General features: G+C 37.3%; 1 protein-coding gene across 3 annotated transcripts in view; it reads left to right on the top strand.

Annotated features, from left to right (window-relative positions):
- Positions 1-3,373: 3,373 nt before the first annotated feature.
- TNFRSF19 (TNF receptor superfamily member 19) overlaps positions 3,374-22,917 on the top strand; it is a 41,324-nt gene continuing 21,780 nt past the window's right edge. The window contains exons 1-2 of one of the 3 annotated variants that reach the window (XM_087966268.1): positions 3,374-3,486; positions 22,051-22,140. In XM_087966268.1, coding sequence (XP_087822394.1) covers positions 22,075-22,140 — 66 coding nt within the window. In that variant the 5' untranslated portion in view covers positions 3,374-3,486; positions 22,051-22,074. Of the gene's footprint in view, positions 3,487-13,989; positions 14,184-22,050; positions 22,141-22,917 lie in introns of those variants that run through there. The other 2 variants (XM_026674986.2, XM_087966269.1) reach the window with 2 other exon arrangements.

The following is a 22,917-nucleotide window of genomic DNA, read 5'->3' on the forward strand; positions in this document are numbered from 1 at the left end:
CCAGGAGTCAAACCTGACTTGAAAGCACCAAAAATAAAGAGGATACCACTTCGTTACTTATAAGCTACATCCTCAAAACATGTTTATGATGTCTACAATGTGCTTCAATTTTCTCTCCTATCACTATAATGCATTTAATTAGACAAGACGATAAAAATAATACACGGTGTTTCAGATATGACCTTATGTATCAGAGTTCATATTGTATTATTTCCTAATCTGTTTCTAATGATAATCTATTTTACATATTGCACGTGGCCTTTTCTCTTCCTTTAGACTTTGTGGTGAGACTGAATCAACATTTTCTGTCCCCAATTTAAATTATTTGATCCAAAATCGAAACTATTTGAAGGACTGCCTCTCCCCAGTTACATCTACCCTGCCCACCAGAGCAGAAAAGAAAGATACATTGCAAGTCCCATGTACTCAGGAAGTACATCTAGTTGGACTAAAGAAGAGGCCTTTTCTGTGGTGGTTTCCTCCCTTCAGAATACCATCCCCTGGGAGATAAGATTGGCCTCAACACTGACATCTTTACAGAAGGTCCCTAAAGACATGGCTCTCTCAGTGAGACAAGAAGTCCAGGTGAATATAGATCCAATCAAGTGTTTAGTATGATTGTGTGGTTGCCACCATCAGGACTGGGGGATTATGCTTTCTTACATAAAATTTTATGCGAAATTTTAATGTTGTAAGCTGCCAAAGTCACCATGTGTGACTTTGTGGCCACAAAAAAATGTTTAATAAATAAATAAAAATAAATCCAGCAGGCAGACAGAGAATCATAAATAACGTTCAAAACAAGGGTGCCATCATACTTCAATATATACGAAGAGATTTGTGGCTCATGTGATTTCCTTCTCCAAGAAGGAAGAATGGACTTTTTAAAAAAAAATTCTTGATAAGGTGGGGCTTAGAACATCTACAGACAAAGACATCACATGCTTCCTGTCTCTATGCTTATTACTCTATGGCCAAAATTAGTACTTTCATATCCAGAGGCTGCCCCTTGTGCAAAGGCCATTTGGGAAGGAAGGACCAAAGGAAGAACCAAAGCAAACATTCCATTCCAAACCACACTTGGCAGAAGTGCACAGACAAACGCGGCGGAGCACTTTTTCAATGCACTAAAACTTGAAGGAGAGAAAATAAACCAGTAGCCAGATCAGGTTTCCTTGCCACAAATCAGCAAGAAGGGCACTCAGATCAAGATAGAATAGAATAGAATAGAATTCTTTATTGGCCAAGTGTGATTGGACACACAAGGAATTTGTCTTTGGTGCATATGCTCTCAGTGTACATAAAGAAAAAATAAAATATATTCAGTGGTGGGATTCAAAAATTTTTACTACCAGTTCTGTGGCCGTAGGTTGGTGGGCGTGGCGTGGGTTGGTGGGCACGGCAGGGGAAAGATACTGCAAAATCTTCATTCCCACCCTACTCCAGGAGAAGGATAACTGCAAAATCTATTCCCTCCCCCCTGCTGGGAGAAGGATACTGCAAAATCCTCATTCCCTCCTCATTCCTGGGAGAAGGATACTGCAAAATCCCCATTCCCACCCCACTCATGGGGGAAGGTTACTGCAAAATCCCATTCCCTCCCCACCCCACTAACCTGCTTTCCAGCTCCGTTCTTCTGTGCAGGGCAACAAAAAAGGACCCAGCCGATCAGTTGGGACTTGGGAGGCAGAGAATAGGTGGGGGTGGGGCCAGTCAGAAGTGGTATTTGTCGGTTCTCCAAACTACTCAAAATTTCCTCTACCAGTTCTCCAGAACTGGTCAGAACCTGCTGAATACCACCTCTGAATATATTCATCAAGAATCATAAGATACAACACTTAGTGATAGTCATAGGATACTAATGAGCAATCAAACCATACTAGGAAACTATAAAAACAATATAAGTTGTAAAGATACAAGCAACATGAATATAGCCATAAGTGGGAAGAGATAGGTAGTAATAAGGATGAGAAGAATAGTAATACAGTCTTAGCAGTGAATTTGACAGTGTTGTGGGAATTAATTGTTTAGCAGAGTGATGGCATTCGGGGGGCAACTGTCCTTTTGTCTTTCTGTTCTGGTGTGCAGTGCCCCATAGCATAATTTTGAGGGTAGAAGTTGAAACAATTTATGTTCAGGATGTGAGGTGTCTATAGATATTTTCAGAGCCCTCTTTTTGATTGGTGCAGTATGCAAGTCCTCAATGGAAGGCAGTATGGGCTCTTTTTACAGAAAAATAATAATAATAATGATCTTGCACCAATTGCAGTGATAAGCAAGAGAATGAGCTCCCTAACAAAGCTCACTAATTCAGTGTATTTCATGGGGGACAGGACATCTCTGAATTTATATGCATGGAATTTGGTTGCAAGACTTATTCTGAAGAAATCCTCCAAGCAAATGTAAAGAAGCATAACTATCTGAAACTTTATTTACTCTATTTACTGGAGTTAAGGATGGGAATTTATACACATGTTTGTTTTTTCTAAAATATATATATATATTGCTGGTTGCAGTCGTTTTTTTGGCAGCTGTTGCAAATGCTCTGACAAGTTTATCCTTTTGGTCTGTGTGGGAAATCTGTATGGAAATCAAAAACTATGCCAGTTAATGCTCTTAGTTGAACGTGAATAGACACCTCCATCCTACAAGGGCATTTAAAATGGACCAACCCTTTTGCAAATTCATATGAAAATTCCAAAACAGCAGAAAGTTCTTTCCTGCCCTGTTTACAACAGCTAACTTGATTAAAAACCACACCAACTCTTGCTGCAGTTCAGCTGTGTTTCCCCACAGGCTGTATTATAGTTCTCTAACCAGTCCCACAGCATTGAATGATGTCATGGGATCAGTTCAGCAAGATGAAAGGCATTAAGCGGAACCCGCTGGCACTGGGGAAAACTTCCAACACACAATCCGTGAGGAGCACAGCTTGAGAACAAAAAAAACAAAACAAAAAAAAGGAAAAGGAAAAAAGAAAAGATCGGTTATAGACCCAGCTATTCAAATCCAAGAAAGACAGATTTTTCCCCCTTTCTCAGGAAAAAAAGGAAGGAGGAAAGTTGACCTATACTGATAAGTTTTTATTAAATGTATGTAAGAAAAAGAGGAAGCCACAGTATTTTTAGCTGCTAAAGAAGAAAGGTCTCTCTCTCACTCTCTCCCTCCCTCTCTCTCTCTCTCTCCTCCCCCCTCACCCTGTCCTTCCCTCCCTCCCTCCCTCTCTCTCCCTCCCTCTGTCTCCAAAGCACAGCCTTTGATGTACGCAACAGATCACTGATCAGATTACAGGCATTTGGTCTCACTGCTTGTCTGCCTTTGATGTGTGTGTTTAATTTTATTTTCCTGGATTTAAAGTTTGCCTGGGCTTGTACTGACATACGTTAAAAAAATGGAAAAAGATGAAGGTGTTTAATATAGAAGCTCTGGCAGAGTAAAGTTCAGTTGCAGGAAGCGTGGCTGTTGGATGGGCATCAGGATAACCAGGTACAATACTATATTATTATTACGTTTAAAATTTGTCATCCATTGAGCGCTATCTGGTTTGGGGTTTGTTTATTTTGCAAGTGATTTGAAAGAATAACATTAGGTTATTTAAATCAATCACATTCCTAGGAAATATTATGGGAACATTTTGGTTTATAGACTTTATAGGGTAATATTAGATTAACAAAGAATTGTTCTCCAAAAAAGAATAATAGCTGCAGCACTTTTAGTACTCATTATAACCAGAGGTCTTTGCTTAAATAATAATAATTAGAAATGTGTGACTTGAAGAGTTGGTCAGATTTACTTAAATACAAAAACTTCTTCCATTTAAATGCCATATTGTGCAACCTCTTCAAAATAAATAATATGTATTGGATTTAAAGACTTGAGAATCATGGTCTGTAACTTGCAACTCACTGCTAGTTACATACAAACTAGGAATCAGTTGAAATGTGTTTACAATTGAATTGCCTCGGTGAAGGCAATGAACTAGCATGTAAACTACACCAGAATATACGCTGCTCAATACTCCCATCATTGCAATGCTAAGCGTGTGTATCATGAAGTAAGTCCCACTGGGTTTGATTCATTGATTCACTAGTTAATATGTTTAGGATAGCAACCTCTACCTCTGGCTCCTGTCCAAATATGCATGTTCCTGAGTCAGAAATGCTAACCGACAGAATTGTCACTTGTATTTCGAGGTGGTGCAGATGCTAAACTCAAGGGAGAAAAGCTTTCATACACGTGCAATCTGAGTGCACAATAGTATTCCTCTGAACACAAGAAGCTACAAAAGTATCTAGGGTGACGTACATATGCAGTAATGGTTATTTTAATTAGTATATATATATATTCATTCATTTTATGATCAGCACAGTTTTGTACACGTTTACTTATATGTTAAGTCCTTCTGTATACTTTTCAAAAATTTCCTAAATTGTGCAAAATGTAATATGGACTTTTTGTTCATTTCCTAATTAGATTCTTTAAACCTCTACATAAAAATAAACTGACATTGTTTTTAAAAAGGAGATTTAAAAAAAAACACCTTTTAAACAAATCCCAGTTTTTAACAATGTGGCCAAATACTGAAACTGTAATCTGTTAAAAAATCAAATCAAAACAAGATTTGTTTAAGCAGCTAATTCTCAGAACATGTTAACTGAGGATTAACTGCTCTTAACAGGTTTTTAGTGATGAACATCTGTTAAAGGGCTTCAGATTTTATGTTTCAAAATCCAGCCTCTCAATGTGAGATCATCATCATATTTTGTGAGATCCATAGCCATCAACTATGAGACCTCTGACTCATAATAGTGAGCAAATACTCTGAAGAACAATTGTTGTTTTCTTAATTTCAAAAATGCAAAACCAAAAAGGCTTTTTACTGGTTCTATGAGCACATGAAAACACTAGCAGATCAATCGTGTAATAAATTCATCGGATATAGTCATTAGAAATAAATATTTTTCTTTTTATTTAACACTTAAATCCATACCATATGCCTCATTTTTAAAACTCAAGCGTAGCTTTATGCTTGTAACCATATCCACCTCATCCTAGACAAATGATCAGTGCAAGGAGTGGCACTAATTTATGTTCTTCAACAAAATCTGGAGCCACTCTTATGCTGATAATTTAGGATCATTTAAAAGGTACAATCAGTTACATATGTTGTAGTAGCTTCTTTGGTATGTTTAGTCCCTCGGAGAAGAATTAAAGTTCCATCAAAACCATATTCTCTTTAATTGCCCTAATTTAAAAGATATAGACATTATGCCTAATAGGATTTGCTCTGAATTATCAACTTTCATCTAAACTAGCTTTGCTGTACTAATTCAATACACACACACACACACACACACACACACACACACACACGTGCATATCTCCTTTTAACATTAAAAATCAATCTGGATTTATGATTCTGAGATTTACAAAGACAAGGTGAGAGCTGAGCATATCAAGAGAAACATAAAATTATGTGAAATGCAAAGGGAAAGGGGTGATTTAAAAGTGTATATAATAAAATAAGAAGAGAAAGGGTCAAGGATGAATGGGTGAAGTATGAAAGTGGCTGAAATACAAAAATTAGTGATCATGACAAAAGAAGTACATTGAAATGATTCCGTTTTATAAAGAGAATGAATGAGACCTGAGTCACAAAACAAATATATAAAGAAGACAGAATGGACTGAAAAGAAGGGAAAAAAACCAGGAAAGTCATGGGTTGGTGAAGCGGAGAGACAGGATAAAAACAAATGCATCAATGGATGGTGTTGTAGAGGTAAATAATCCGGTTATTGAACTTTTGCAAACCTATAGCATTTATAACTTTGTTAAGTGACCTAAAGTTACATCAATAACTGTACCTGCAATTACACAAACTCTTCAATAAATGTGGCATATGTGGACTAACTAAATGGGCTCTATGTAAAAGTTGATTGAACAAAAAGAATCACTAGCCATATCCGTGGAGAAGGCTTCATTTTCTTACAAATTAAGATAGCATTTCTGAGGATATTAGAAATCAGGCATGGACTTGCTATGCCTAAGCTCAACTGTAATTAATATACCGTCCCATTAATTCACACTTCAAAGAAATTAATATAAAGTAATGTAAATCATTTGCCTTGGGCAAATATCAAAGAAAGCTACTGTTAAGTCCAATCATGTAATGCTACATTTTAATCCTTTTATTATTTTCTTAATTCAATAATATTAGTTGTTCTCTAAATAAATATATTGTAATCAGCAAATGGACTATGTTTGGGGAACCTCAAGTCATATCACAAAGCTAACTAAAAGTATAGGGCAGTGGTGACTAACCTTTTTGGGCTCCCGTACCAACAATTGCAAATGCGCTCGCATGCCAGCACCCAGAAGGCAATGTGCATGGGGGGGCACATTGCCAGCACATCCGCGTGTGACACCCTCCCACATGTGCTGCGCATCTCTGTGCATGCACACGCATCTCCCGTGGAGCCCCGCCCCCACACATGAATGCCAGATACCCGACAGGCGGGCGGTGCACACGCATGCACAGTGGGGCTCTTCCAGGCAACCTCTTGCATGCTGACAGAAGTGGCTCTGTGTGCTACTTCCGGCACACATGCTATAGGTTCGCCATCACAGGTATAGGGCATTCTTTATCTCCACACCCAACCAACCTTATAGGAATAAAACCTTTCATGACTGAAAAGTAAGATATAAATGTAATACATTAAATCAGGGGTGTCAAACTTAGGTCTGCCCCTTGGGGCCACCATGGAAACAGTGAGGCACTGGCCTGTGGTGCCTCTGCCAGCAAAAACGGAGCTCCATTTTCGCTGGCAGAGAATTGCAGGTGGTTGTTGCAGCTGGAAACGGAGCTCGGGAGCCCATTTTCGCTGGTAGAGCGCTCAGCCTGCCACAGGTACCCCAGCATGAGTGACATCAAGCTGGCCACACCCACCCTGGCCACACACACCCTGCCTGCCCAAGATCAAACACAACCCTGATGTGGCCCTCAATGAAATCGAGTTTGATTTCATTAAATGCATTAAATGAATCATACATATTTTCTCCCATTGTCCCATCACCAACCAACTTTTCTCTTTCTGCTGTTCTCTTTATGGGATATCTTATTTGTATTGGTAATATAAGAAATGTAACTTGTCAGTCACTTACAAGGCAATCCTATACTGTACATATCTACTCAAAAGTAATTCTTACTGCATTCAAGGGCACTTGAAGTTTGGTCTAGGATTGCAGTCAATACTTTCTGTTAATTATTACTGTACATGAAAAGGTTATCTTTAATGCATGTTTTAACACAGCAAAAACTGATGACCATAAAAATCATGGATTTGCAGCAGGCCCACCAAAAGTTGCCATTATCTCTTAAAATTATCCTATCATCATTAATCAAGTAATACCTTTGTTGATTCATCTAATGAATATTACTTCAAAGTACCACAGTAACTTTTAACACGATATAGCACAGTAAATTTCTGCTACCGGAAACACAGCACTGATAATTTAGTTCATTAGTCCAGCCTTATTGTCTAATGATTTTAATAGTGTGCCAAAATATTGCCTGCAACATCACTAGAAGAAAAAGAAACAGCAATATCTACCCATCTTGCCTGGGCTCAAAGGCTAGGAATAGTCATAAATGGTGAATAATGGGATGAGGAAACCTCCACAAAATGCCAGAAGTATGGGTTTATCTGAGATAATTGAAAACATGCTACAGCAATGTACTGCAATGCTAAATTGTTTTGATGTGTGTGTGTGTGTGTGAGAGAGAGAGAGAGAGAGAGAGAGAAAGAGCTTCCTTCCTTAGCAGCTAATAATACTGTGGCTTCTTCTTTTTCTTTTATTAAAAGAAAGTTATTAAAATAATATTAAAAGAGACCTTGCTCAAATTCTAAAGAATACCACTGGGAGAATATCTGTATGTGAAATTATCAAGATTTTTTTTTTTTAATGTTCAATAAACATGCTTAAAAACAAAGCATTTAATCTGAAGAAAAAGTATCTGATGAATAAGTAGACTATAAATAATGAGGTGATGAATGAAGAAATAGAACATAGCAAACTTCTTCCTTCTGCTCTGATTTGGGAATATCCTGGGCCTGTCCCTCAGTAATTTGTCCTCCTACGAACTCTGTTGATTGGGAAAGAAGTGTGTTCAATGGAGGGATTGGCAGCAGCTACGAATGTCTCTTTCCGCCTGCCCCCTCTTTGTCAGAGTGGCATGGGAAACTGTACATAGAGAGAAACAGGAAGGAACCCTCTCAGCCCATCTGCTTATTTCTTTTTGAATGTGAAATAGAGAAGGTGGATCATCCAATAAGCATTCGCATTGTCTACTAAGTTGTCCACTTGCACGCTACTGTGTAGCTGTGAAGATTCAGTCTAGTGAATTACATTCACCCTAGCATGCTACTCAGAGATAGAGGCCTGACAAAAGGTTTTGCTGATTGTTCTTTGTAGACAACAACAGCAAGAATAGAGCAGTTTCTTATAAGGTGCATAATTACCAATAGGCAATATGATGAAAGGGACTAGATTCATTGAGCCCAGTGTTCTGACCCAACCAGGTTCCCAAAGAGCAAATACAGATAAAGGCAGCAACCCCCACCTTTTAAGGTTTAATAACGAATTCTGTTCTGAAGGCTGCTTTCCACTAATTAGCTCCGACAAGAAAAAGCCTTGCCCAGTTGTTTGCCAAGGCTGCCAAAAACCCAGAGATAAGAACTAATTTACAAGATTCTCCAAACACAACTAAGATGTCCACCAGTTGAGCTTAAAAGCTTCTTTGCTGTCTGCAAAGAACGCTTTTCCAAACCTGGCTTTTATCCTCTTGAGGGAGGGGCCATTACCTTGCAGCCTTACTCCCGAGTCACCTGTGCTGCTGTAATTGTTCTTTCCTCCAAATAATCCATTGTGCACATGCACTTGGCACAGACTCCTCGGGAACCTCCTCGTCACCGCTGCCAGCCTCCACAGTCTCTGAAGGCAGCAGTCCAACCCTAACCCTAACCCTAACCCTAACCCTGATGGTCCTGGTCCCTCATCAGAGTCATCGCTCTCCTCAGCCATCTGCACCTGCTGCCGGCTAACCACAACACCCAGTGCATTGCTTTTGAGAGGGAGAGCACTGTTGAGCGAGTAAATGTCCCATTGTGATCAACTAATAAATTGCCAACCTGTGACTCAGGGGAAAACATATTGTAATTTACTGCTGTAAATGCAAAGTAAATATATATAGCACCCATAAAATTTAATTGACAAAGTAGATATTGCATAATCTCACCACTTTTTTTTGGTGCACTTGAGATTCATTTCACATTCCACATTTCAGGAGGTAACTCTACAATCTCTTCAATTTTGCCATCATCTTGAGATTTTAAACATTTAAATTTGTTAATTTAATGTCAGACTTCTTAGATGTTGTCTCATCACCTGCAGGGACCTCACTGATAACACTAAGCGTTATGGTCCCCAATAGCTTTCAGTTATGGATTACTCTAGCAGTCTGTAGAATGGAAAAGTCTGAGAATGTTCATTCCTCTCTGCTCTACTCCCCACTGCGGAGCTATTGGGTTTACCTGAAAATGGAAGTAATGGCATTAAGCTTGCCTCTTTTTTTTTTTTTTTTTTTTAAAGTCATACTTCATATTCTAATGATCAGCTCAGTACTAACTTCATTGTCTCATATCCAGTTATTATTTCTTTTGCTGAAAAGCGCTTGTATGTGTAGGTAAACCATGAGGATGGTGTTAACCCCAAAAAAGTATTGGGGTGAAAAAGTAGTTATTGAGGACATGAGCCTAACCTTTTTAACTTTTACGCTTGGTCCGAATCTTTAATTCTGCAAGTATAAGTTGCAATTGAATTTGTTGACAATTCAAATCAACAATCCATAATGATAGAGTCGACCATTAATAAGAAAAAGAATTCTATGCCATTTTATTTAGGGTGGGAAGAATGGGGGCGGGGGAAAAGCACTTCATAGTCAGGAAAGCTACTGGCTAAGAAATGCAAAACCTGACTCTGTAAATAAAATGAAGATCAACAGCATGAAAACAAATGGGATAGTCAGTGATATCATTTAAAAGAGGGATATTTGTTAGATTGAAAACAGATTATAAACAGGGAACTTCTGAAGGGACCAAAGAGATAAATAAAAGTAACAGAACAGATTGGGAATAAAAATTAAAATAATAAACTTGATATATTGGAAGAACAAATTAATTTGAGATCGGTATAGTGGGAATTAAAAATGAAGATGAGATTCTAGCAGCTTAGCCCTTTGAAGACCCAGTTTGATGTAGTGATTAGGCTGTTGGCCTAGAAACCAACAGACTCTGAGTTCTAATCCTGCTTTAAGGTATGAAAGCCAGCGGGATGACGCTCTCTCAGCCCAACTCACTTCACAGGGTGGTTGTTGTGGGAAAAATAGGGGCGGGCGAAGGAGTATTATGTATGTTTGTTGCCTTGAGTTATTTATAAAAATAATAAAAGGCAAAATAAAAATATAATAAATAAAACAATCTCAGCTGTAGTTCAGTTCATTTATTTTAATAAATTTCAAATACAGGTAGTCCTCAACTTACAATCACAAATTGAGCCCAACATTTCTGTTGCTAAGCAAGACATTAGTTAAGTGAGTTTTGCCCCATTTTATTACTACCTTTCTTGCCACGTTTATTAAGTGAATTACTGTAATTGTAAAGTTAGTAACAAAGTTATTAAGTGAACCTGGCTTGTCCATTATTTTTGCGTAACAGAAAGTTGCAAATGTGATCATATAATCCAAGATATTTATGACATGCAACTGTCATAAATATGAGTCAGTTGTCAAGTGTCTGAATTTTGATTTTGGCCATGGGGATGCTGCAATGGTGTAAGTGTGAAAAATGGCCATAAGTCACTTTTTTCAGTGTTGTTGTATGAAGGGTCACTAAATGAACTGTTATAAATCGAGGACTACCTGTAAGCATTAAACTTGAATTCAGTAGGACTGACTTCTAAGCAGTAGCAGCTTTACTAAAAGTGCCATATAAATATAACAAATGTTTTACTATATTAAGCAACCTGAGAAGACTTCCTGCACACAATCATTTGATGCAGTAATATTAAAATAGCAGGCTCAGATTATGTTAAGATAAGTTTCTGTAGAATTTATGTGGTATTTCTTGAATATATTGCTTCCTTATAATTTTTTCTACTGCCTGTGCTAAAGGGAGGATGTAATGAATTCTTCACTCGTTTGCATCTTATAGAAAAGCTAGTTCATCAGAAATATCCAGCAAATCTTTTTAAATGTATTAATGCAATTAACACTGATGTTATGACTAAGTCTTTAATTACAGCAGATGCAACAAGAAATGTTCTTCAAAAGCATGGGCATGCTAATGTTTTCATTGTTACTATGTACATCTTCCTCTTACTCAGAAGTAGATCTATTTTTCTCTGCATGCAGTCACTTGTACAAGAGGGAGGAAATGGTAGTTAGCTAACACAACCGGTACTGTATGCTTCATCTGTGCATAACTAAATAAAAGCAATCTTCATGATGATAACTCATAGGGTAGTTAAGTGGCTGAGAAAGGCCAACATCAAAAGTCATGTTTTAATCCATCTATATCACACATTACTGACTGCTTTCCGGATGGTGCCCCCTTCCTTTATGGGAAGATAGCGACTATTTCAGTGGTGGCTAACCTTTTTGGGCTCCTGTGCTGAAAATTGTGTGTACTCTTGCGTGCGTGTGCTCACATGCCAGCACCCAGAAGGCAATGCGCGCAGGCCCCCCATGCCCCGTGTATGTGTGCGCGAATCCCCTCGCATGTACTGCGCATCCCCCGCATGCGCCATGCATCTCTGCGCATGCACGCACATCCCCCATGCATCCCAGCCTCCCACGCATGCACACCAAATACCCAACAATCAGCTATTGGCCGGGTGTCGCACGTGCATGTACAGTAGACCTGCTCTGGGCAAGGGTTCACGTGCCAGCAGTAATGGCTCTGCATGCCACTTCCGGCACGCGTGGCATAGGTTCACCATCACAGGCCTATTTGGTTGGCTTGATTGAATTAAGCTTGATTGAGGTGAGGTGATTAACTGATAGATCCTACTGGATTCCAGATGGAGCTTGGGGTTTTCTCCAAGGAATTTATGGGTCAGCGGTGTCAAACTCACATCGTCACGGTGGCATCACGTGACATATTGGGACTTTTTCCCCCCTCGCTAAACCAGGTGGGGGCAGGGCCAACACGTGATGTGTCTGGCCCATGGGCTGTGAGTTTGACACTCCTGTTAAAGATGATTCAGGTGAAGTCTTGGTTGCCATGTGGTTTACTGAGGAGCTCTGGGAAACAAAGCACCAGAAGAGACTACCTATATTTTTCCACCATAATTGCATATGCTGACAGCTGTCCAGAGGCCCTGGTTATCATGATCTAGTCCAGTGGTGGGATTCAAAATTTTTTACTACCGGTTCTGTCGGCATGGCTTGGTGGGTGTGGCAGGGGAAGGACGCTGCAAAATCTCCAGTCAGAGGTGGTATTTTCCGGTTCTCTGAACTACTCAAAATTTCTGCTACTGGTTCTCCAGAACTGGTCAGAACCTGCTGAATACAACCTCTGATCCAGTCTGTTGTGTAGGGACAGATTCTCTGCAGGGCTGTTGTGAAAATATTCCAGCTATTTAGCGGAGGGGTGTCAAACACAGGTCCCAGACCAGATGCGTCACGTGCTGGCCCCGCCCCGCCCCGTTTTAGCAAAGGGGGGGGGAGTCTCCACACATCACATGACGCTGTGACGGCCTGAGTTTGACACCCCTGATTTAGAAGATATAGTTGGTCAGATCTGTTCTGAGTTGGGCTCTGATTGGACAGGTCTAGCCAAGGTATAGGCACAGTCTGATGGTGTGATCTGTGATGAATTCAAGTCACTGACTCTCATGAAAATAGCCAGATCTGAAAGAATAGACATGTTCTGGGCACCATCAATTAAAAGTGAAACATACCTTCTCTGTAGTGGCATGTGGATTAAGTTGCCCCTGAGATCTGTATGGCTCTTACCCTGATGATGTTTTTGAAACTGTACTGGCTATTTATCTAGGCTTTGGGATTAGTGTAGCTGGGATTCTCTTGTTTATAAAGTTTTGTATTTGTTTTGTTGTTGAATTGCCATCTTGTGATTATTTTGTAATTGTTTCTGTGCTTATTTTGGTCAGTTTTCTGTATTTTGTTGATGTTGTTATTTTATTGCTGTGAACCACTGAGAGTTCAGTGGCATCCAAATTGAATTCAATAATCATAAATATAACCCACTTATGTTGATATTGGAGATAAAAAAGGAAGTCTTTCCAATGCAGAGAATGGCTACCTTCCTAATCATCATCTGACTCAGACAACACAAAGAGTCTTAATATAACACATTTATTTTAAAGTGAACCATGATTTAGTCAATTATTCCGATTTTGGGAGTTTATACAACACATAACCCAATTTAATCTTTTGTGGCCATTTTTTCATGTGAATACACCTCAGCTAAAGAGCTAATAAGTCTTTTATCTTCTATAGCTGATGGGAATACACAACAATACTGCTAGTTCTGTGTTATTTTCCATCATTTATCCAAACCAATTTCCATTTTCCAGAAGATCCGATTTAGGGAATATGAAAAGTCCACATCAAGCTGAAATTTCTAGTGATCACAAGAATATGTCCATGCAGGTTTTTTTGCAACAATTAATTAATTCCTTCCTTCCTTTTTTAACCTGGTTAAAATATTTTTTTTAATATATTTATATTTAATTTCCCGGCCTCTGCGTTCTCGCGTTTCTAAGCGTCGCCTACTTCGGGGGAAGGGTCACGTGGTTCAGCGACCCGCGATTGGTTTGAGCTGGCCAGCCCGGCTGGAAGGGAAAGCGGCGGGCGGTTGCCTAGGCAACGGAGAGAGCGCTGCAGGGCCGAGAAGGAGGCGGGGTAGGCCGGGGAGCGACGGAGCCGCCGAAACGGCGTTGCTCTGGATGGGAGCCTTGCGTGGCGGGAGCGTGGCCGCCGCTATCCCCGGGGGCGAGGGGCGACGATTAACCCTCGCGAGCTCGTCGGTACGGCGACCGTCGCTCCATTTCTTCCTCTTGTCCCAGGCGCTGTGGCTCTTGCACCCCGGGAACGACCCTGGACGGTGAGACTTGAGGAGACAGATGAGCATGTGGGCTGGCTGCCTTGCGGGGCGACCGGACGAAGAGGCGGCCGTTGAGTGCAGAAGCTGAGGGGGAAAGCACGAGAAGGCGAGGGCAGCGCGGGGGATTCTCCCTCTTTGAGCGGAGGGGACCCCCGGGGAAGGGCGGCGTGGTGGTGGTGGTGGGGTGTTTGTACGAAGAAATGGTGGCCGCCAGCCTGGCCGGCTTTCAAAGCGAGTAGTAGAGCTCCGGCTGGGATTTAGGCAACAGGATACCCAGGCTGGGAAGCTGGAGTGGGCGAGGGCTATTTCTGTTTCGCTCTGTTCCTCCTTTGCCAGCGGCTTCCCAGAGACATCTGGCTCGCTCGCTTCTGTGGGAGGCAGGATGGCCGAGAAGATGGGCCTTTTGAACTGATGCAGCAGGGCGGCTCGCTCCGGTTCAGACGCCGGAGAGGGGTCCCTTGGTGGGAGTGGCTTTCCATGGACTCTCCGCCAGAGGCTCCGGGGGGATTGTCATGATTATCCCACTAACACCAGACTCCCCTGCTTTGGATGGCATCCAAGTTTATTACTATACTACTAAATAATAATAATAATAATAATAATAATAATAATAATAATAATAATAATAATAATAATAATAATAATAATAATAATAATAATAATAATAATAATAATAACCCCCACACATGTTGTGTTTAGGCATAGAAAGAAACAGGGATACTCCACTGCATAGAAGGGCCACTTTTCATATCATCATGGGAATCTGATTGTCCTCATTAACAAGCTTATCCATTCATTGCTAAACCAAACCGGGTTTTGGTGGATTATCCCAATGTTCTGGCTTTATTTAATACATAACCCAAATTAATTTTATGGACTTTTTTTGTGATCTGTCGTATGAACGCATCCCAGCTAAAAAAGAGAGAGATTATAGTTTTTCATCTTTTATGGCTCAAGGGAGTGCACAACAAGACTAAGGGGGATCTTCAATCTTCAGTGATACTTTCTGTCCTTTGTCTAAACCAATCTAACTTCAAAAAGATCCAACTTGGAGTTAAAGAAAACTCTTCTTCATTGATATTTGCTACATTTAACTGTGTTTGCTGCATTTAAATGTTTGCTAAGTTAAACTGTATTCCTGTTTTTGGTTTTTTTAGCTGTTAGGTTTTTGTACTTTCTGAGGGCATCTATCAAGTGAAAGAATGAAATGTAGTAGAAGACTAAAATGCTATTGTTCTTCCTTGGAATAATATTGCTATGCCCAATGAGGTTTGTTGCCAAGAATATCTCTATAGGACTGCAATGTAGACCTCTTAAAGAGATTGTTAATATTATTTATCATCTGCAAACTCTGGTCTGTAAATACGTGTAAACTCAGCAACTACACACAGTACTGAGATCAACATGTGATGGTTGGGAGCAAGTGGGTTTGCTTGCCAGAAATGTTGGCATTTGGTTGATAAAATTGGATTTTTTTTTGTTTGGTTCAATAATGCTTTTTTGTTGCTGTATACTTAAGCCTTCATTTTGTAAAGATTTACTTATTCTATTATCTGAATAAATACTCTGATTCAATTTTTGTGGTATTGGAAGAAACAGTTTGATTCTGATTATCTGAGAACTGTATGCTGCAAGAAGAATTTGTGAATTCAGATCAGGAAGAGCTGCTCCACATTTCTCCTCCTAGAGAAATGGAGTGAGGAACCAGGTCTTTTGTGTGATTGCCCCACCCTATAAATAGCTTGCCTCCTCAATCTTGGCCTTTAGGAAGCAATGAAAATGACATCTTTTCATCCCATTTTTGGTGTTTTAAAGATAATTTGACATGGCTGAAACCTGTCATTCACACTATTCATTGCCCCTTCTTATTTTTTGTAGGTCATTTGGGAGGAGGGGGTTATGTTACTTGCAGGATGTAGGATATAGTTTTATTCCAAGAAGAAGCCTAGTGTTCCAGACCTTGCTTACACAACATTTATGTTAATTCCTAGCCTTCTTGCTAGCATTTATAGAAAAAAAACTCTGCAGGTACCAATTAAGTGTGAGCTTGAGATTTTAATTCTGTAGGAAGTTCATGTCTGAAGTAGGTATTTGATAGTTGGGCACTCAGGCTTTGTGGAACACTTTAATTAAAAATGAGGCTTACTACTAGAAAGCTTTGACACTATATTAAAATTAATGCAAGCAAGGGTGATTAAAAAACAAACTAGCAGTCGTCAAACATTGGTAAATTTCATTGATTTTGTTTCCATACTGTCATTAGAAAACAAAGGAAAACCTAGAAAAGGGAAAATTTGGAACAAATCGTTATATTTCAGCATGTGTGTGATGCTGTATTAGTACCAAATACCTAACACCTATCAGCCATTTGCAGAATATCCTGATGTTGAAAATAGCTGTTAAGCGAGGCAGTCAGGGAAGGTCAAATATGAATCAAGATCAGTGGTGGGATTCAAATTTTTTAACTACCGGTTCTGTGGGCGTAGCTTGGTAGGCGTGGTGTGGCTTGGTGGGCGTGGCAGGGGAAGAATACTGTAAAATCTTCCTTCCTCACCCCACTAACCTGCTTTCCAGCTCCGTTCTCCAGCTGGGACTCGGGAGGCAGAGAATAGATGGGGCAGGGCCAATCAGAGGTGGTGTTTGCCAGTTCTCCATACTACTCAAAATTTCTGCTACCAGTTTTCCAGAACTGGTCAGAACCTGCTGAATACTACCTCTGATCAAAATGTAACAATAAAGTTCATTTTAGGCAGTCAGGATGAATATGGAGCAAGGTATAGAATTTGACAAAGTGATTTATACCATCACTTATGTCATTTCTTTAGTAGGGATCACTTATTTTAGTTTTACTTTAGAAGGTTTACATATTAAATTTATAGCAAAATATTTATTAATGTAATTTATAACAAAGCCTATATCTTTTTAGTTGTTGTTTTTTTGCTAAATATCAATTGAAAGTTAGTTATTCCAAGCTTATATTTTATTTAGTTTGTATAATTTTACCACAAAAATGAGAGGTGAGTTTCCCACTTCATAAAGGCTATTTGGCAAAACAGGATGTGCTAAATTATTACATAAGAAAAACAGCATATTATCTTATATGCTGCAACTTGTTAGGTGCAATGTTATAGATTACTACAGTTATAATACATGTAGATTAACATATAATATTTAATGTCTTCTCCAAGTTTATGTTACCTACTTTAAGCTTTCATTATTACCTACAGTATTTCTCTGTCCTATTTCTATTGAATAAATATAATACATTGTATAGATATTCACTTTAATGTAATTAATAAATTACAGTTTAAGAATTAGGAATTGAAGGGAATTTGCAAGGATATTTATTATTTACAATTTTTTAAATTTCCCTAAACAATGCTTTTCAGTCAAAGATGTTGTAATTAAGTATATTTTTCTTAAATAATATATTGTTGTATGAAAAGTCACAGACATCAGTACATATAATGTAGAAATAATTTCTAAAATTGTTAAGATATATATACATCAGATTTGAAATACTTTTTCTGTATACACAGAAAAAAGGTTGAATGGCTTGGTTCCAGATGATGATGTACATTGCCTCTTAATATCAGCAAAGAATGAATTTGCCCAATAACAGCCTATTAATTAAAGTTAGTAATGTCTAAGACAGAAATGTTTGTACTAAAGACAGAAGCAGGAAACATGCTGTTGAAACAGTTTGTTTCTTTCAAGACTTGCTTCCAGGCAAGTCAGTTCTTTATATGTTTCAAATCTTTAATTTTTAATCTAATTTTCTGTGTGAAAAGTATTATTAGTACATAATCTGATCCAGAAATCAATAGCTTAATGCATTGTTTCTACATATATTAGCTGAGCTATCTTTGGGGTATTTTTGTAAAATGGAGAAAGTGTATGAAATTTAACTTTGAAAAAGTTAAACTCTACCTGCTGTGAAGTAGTTCAGAGAATTTGCAATTGTTGAAGGTCTACATATTCTTTGAAATATAATATCCAGATGTTCAGAGTAGTTTCAGCAGTTGTAAACGTTACCTTAAAGCCTTTTGATGAATTGCAATAGTCAGAAGGTTGAATAATTCTTCCTGTAAAATGAGGCTGCATACTTCTATCATAGCAATTGAGAAGATGTATTGCACTAATACTAGAATCATTTCAATTGAAATGTTTAATGTTGAAAACTAGTATGACTTTTAAATTTACTGAATTTCTCAAACAGAGTTTAGCAAATTACATAGGAAAATATTGGCTATATTATTGAATACAGTAGGAAAGTGCTTCAATGCTTTTGTTAGGAAAAATATTTTTTAAAAACTTGACAAAAATATGCAGTGTTTAAGACTAGTATACTGCATATAAATGACAGTAACTTTTAAGATTGAATAAGTTTATTTAGTATTATGGTTTACTTTTGTTAAACACAGGTAATTGGATACAATGGTGCATTTTTATTTATTTTAATTATATCCTTTTCATAGAAGTTTTGTTTATTACAATTTTATCCTTAGCAGTTGATAAACTATTTTAAAGCAGTTAATGCAAGTCAAAATATAAGTGAATCTATGAATCTGGATTCACATATCACATGCTAAATAAAAATATGGTTGATTTGATTTTGGCTCAGTATGATCCTATATGAACTAAGCCATTATTGTTAGTAAACCATGATTGGTGTGATGTTAAGCAAGTTTGCTTATATTTTATTTCTCAAATATATTTATTTTTATTTATTAAATTAATTTATATGACCATCCAGCTCATGAGCATTAATCTGGGCAGCTAAAAACATGTTAAAATTTAGGGTAAATATGTACAATGGTCACTAAAGGCAAACCCAGACAAAACAATTGACAGAAAGATGTCATATGATAGAGGCTGAGAGGAGAGGTCTAGGTAGCACTAGTTTAGATACGTTTATTTATTTTTCTACCAATTTTGAAAATTTGTATTAAAAGTATACATAGTGTTATCTATTCACTTTACCTGATAAGTTCTTTAAAATATTGTTAGTCTATTTAACTATCTATTTTCCTGAATTGATCATAGAGGTCAGCTTTTTCTCATAGTCCATAGATATGGTGGGTTACAATTTCCAAGAGTTCTTACTGTAAATTTGACTGCTGTAGAAGGGTACTTACTAGATTGAGAGAGTTGAGTTAAATAAATGAAAAACATAGTTGACACGTTATTTTATGCCCATAGTGTATTATACCCATGATAATATTCTTGCAGCATGTTTTGCTTCCATGATGTTGATTGCTTTCCTTATTGAGATCTGTCAAAGCTATATTTTTCTGAAAGTGTTAGGCAATTATAGGCAGTCATGCACTGACATGAGAGAGAAATATCTACATTGTATATCTCAATTGATTTTTGTAGTTTATTAAATTGCATTTATCAAGTGGCGCGGTAGCCTAGAGGTAAAGACACTCACCTCCCACTTGGAAGGCTTAGAATTCAACCATAGGCAGTGGCAGATGTTTCTCTATCAGGGTACAAAGAGAAAATATCTGCTGCAAACTTCATGTAGGTGTCAGGAAGAGCTTCTGGCCAGTAAACGCTCAGCTCCATTAAGTCTCAATCACCCTGACTCCACCCTGAATAAAGGAATTAAAAGGTCATAAAAAAGAAAAATAAATAAATTGTATTTATATTTTCTTGTTGATAGCTTTATTTCATTCTTTAGAGTAATGAATGAAGGTTTGTTACAAAATACAAATAAAACAGTCTAAAACTGTTCATTGTGTTTTGAGGTTTTAAAAAAAGTGTATTAAAAATAAAAAACTGGAAAAAATAATATAGTTATGATATACATTACTTTGCATTGCAGTATCCTAACTGCCTTATGACCAGTGATATCAATAGGGAAATTAGTATTAACATACAGGTAGTCCTTGATTTATGACCACAATTGAGCCCCAAATTTCTGTTGCTAAGCAAAACAGTTGTTAAGTGAGTTTTGCCTCATTTTACTATCTTTCTTGCTATATTTGTTGAGTGAATTACTGCAATTGTTAAGTTAGTAACACGGTTATTAATTGAATCTGGATTCCCCATTGACTTTGCTTGTCATAAGGTCACAAAAGGTGATCAGTTGAGCCTAGGACTGTAACTGTCATAAATATGATTCAGTTGCCAGGTGTTTGAATTGTGATTATATGACCATGGAGATGCTGCAATGGTTGTAAGTGTAAGAAATGGTCCTTAGTCACTTTTTTCAGTGCCGTTGTAACTCTGAATGGTCACTAAATAAATTGTTGTAAAGCAAGGACTACCGGTAGTCTGTAATAATCCCTTGCATGTGTTTACTGTAGAATTAAAATAAAAGGCTAACCAACTTCCCATTCACTTTCATTTATTTCAAAGCCATGAAGGCCTGGTCTAAGAAGATAATACGTAGTTGAATGGTTAATTTTTTAGGAACCAGAATTAGCATTTAAAGGATAGCAAAAAGAAAGGGATTGAGGAAGGGAGAAAAGAAGGAAAGCTAAGGCATTGTAGATTTTATAGATTTGAGCTCTGATTTAGCCATTACATATCATTGTTATTGTTTTAAAAAAAAATTCCAAATTTTAAAGCAAAAAAACCCCAAAACTTTGGGTTGAATTAACTGACTGAATCAATGCAGTCTTATTGGCAACATTATGGAAGTTTACTGTTGTCATCTTTAGAGATGTTTTTGACTTTTCAGATTGGTTCCCAAATCCTTTTACTTAACTAACCTGATGCCTGACACAAACTAGGCTTCTTACAGTACATATAATTCCCTTCTATTTTGGAGATGTTCAGAAAGTTAACCTTTTGGTACAAAAAAGGATAGACTAAATAGGATTAGTATCACAGTAATTTAAGATTATAACTGATATTTTATGAAGAATGAATTAGAATTTGGGAGTCAAGCAAAAACATGTAGCCTTAATACATCTTCCAGGAAAACAAGTGCTAAGATCAGATATATTCAATTAAATGCCAGGAAACTTAGATACAAAGAAAGTTGAATTGAGTAACAAGATAGTGAAAGTGTTAACAGCAAGAATGCTAACTACAGTAGCTAGGAAATAACAAATATTTCTGGAAACTAATGTCTAGCTTTAGATAGTGACTAGAAGAATAGAATGGCTTCAGGTATAACCCTTTGTTTCAATTCAAAGATGAGAACATATTTGCTCATTAGCTCACATATCTAACCATATTATTACATACACATGCTTAACTCAATAAATAATTAGAAATATATTAATCTATAGAGGACTATAATTCTCCCTCTTTAGAATTTTCTTTTCCCCCATACCTATTAGGATCTTAAATGAAATATGCTGGTCTCTGATTTAAAAAAATTCAAAAATTCTCCTACAGTAGTTTTATTAGAGAGGGTTTATCAATGAGTTTACTTGAAGTGCCTTTAATTGTTGGAAACCTGATGTTTGCTAAGAGTTCTTTGAATTAGGAAATCAAAATGTCTTTGTTTATATCTCCATAAATTAAATCATTCTTCTTATGGAAGTTAAACTGATTTAATTGTAGTTGAAACTAAATTAGGAAATGCAATATGATGCTAGTTTGTGAAGTAGACAAGTTATTTTGTAAATGTTGTTACAGTTAATACCTTTTAAACAACCACATTGACATAATGGTCAATAATGTTTCTGTCCTCTTCATTTTCCTATTATTATTAAGAATTATGGGTTTGTCCCTTCTTCTATTAGTAAATTCTTAGATAGCATTCTAATAGTGGGTGTAAGAACTTTCTTCCTGAAATTTCAACTCAAACATAAAATCCAGACATAACATTAGTACTGTCTATTATTTATTATATATCATAGGCATAATGTGTACTTTACAAATTAATTTTTTTTCTTGTTTACAGGTATATTTCTTTTTTAAAGAAAAAATGCATACACAAAAGTTTGAGTGGCAATATTTCATCTTTAGATTGCTGATACTTTTGATATATGCTGTAAGTAGATAAACATTTTTCTTATGCATTGTATGTCATACTAGTACATGTTCTTGCAATCAAAAAAATAGGTAATTGGATAGTTGTTTTATGACCGCAAACCAATATGCGAAGCACTATAACATTTGTATTATTTGTTTGTATAGTTTGCTTACACTGCACTCTTTTATAAATGTTGACTTATTGACCAGATGTCATTAAATGCTCTGTCAGATTAATCTGATCAATATCAAGTTGATTAACACAAGTTGACATTAACCTAAGGATAGCTAAGTTAATATATATTTATTTTAGTATAAAAACAACAAGAACAATTGTCTATCCCCAGGTCCTTGGGAAGGACTCGATAGGTTGAAAAAAATGCCAGATCCTATCTAAACATCTGGCTGACTATGTGACAAATTGTAATAATAATGGTGCATCTGGCTGAGTGTGCAACAAACCATAATAATGTTGTACTGGAATATTTACAAAGAATACAATTTGCCAGCAAGCAAGTACTTGTGGGACCACAAAATGACAAAGTAATAGAAAATGAAGAAGCTAAAGTGTTCTGGGATATCAGATTTCAAACAGACCTGCCACCTAATACCCCAGACTTAACAACTGTTGATAAGAAATACAAAAAACATGGTAATACCTGGAAATAGCAGAAGAGAAGAGAAAAAACTAAAGAAAATCACAAAATACAAAATCTGCAAATAAAAGTAGAATGACTATGGCAAAAGAAAGCAAAGATATACCAATAGTAATAGGTGACTTGGGTACAATCCCAAA

Source organism: Notechis scutatus, chromosome 5 (assembly GCF_049901735.1).
Source record: "Notechis scutatus isolate UNSWTSFEM ecotype Mainland chromosome 5, rNotScu1.2, whole genome shotgun sequence".
Taxonomy (NCBI): Eukaryota; Metazoa; Chordata; class Lepidosauria; order Squamata; family Elapidae; genus Notechis; species Notechis scutatus.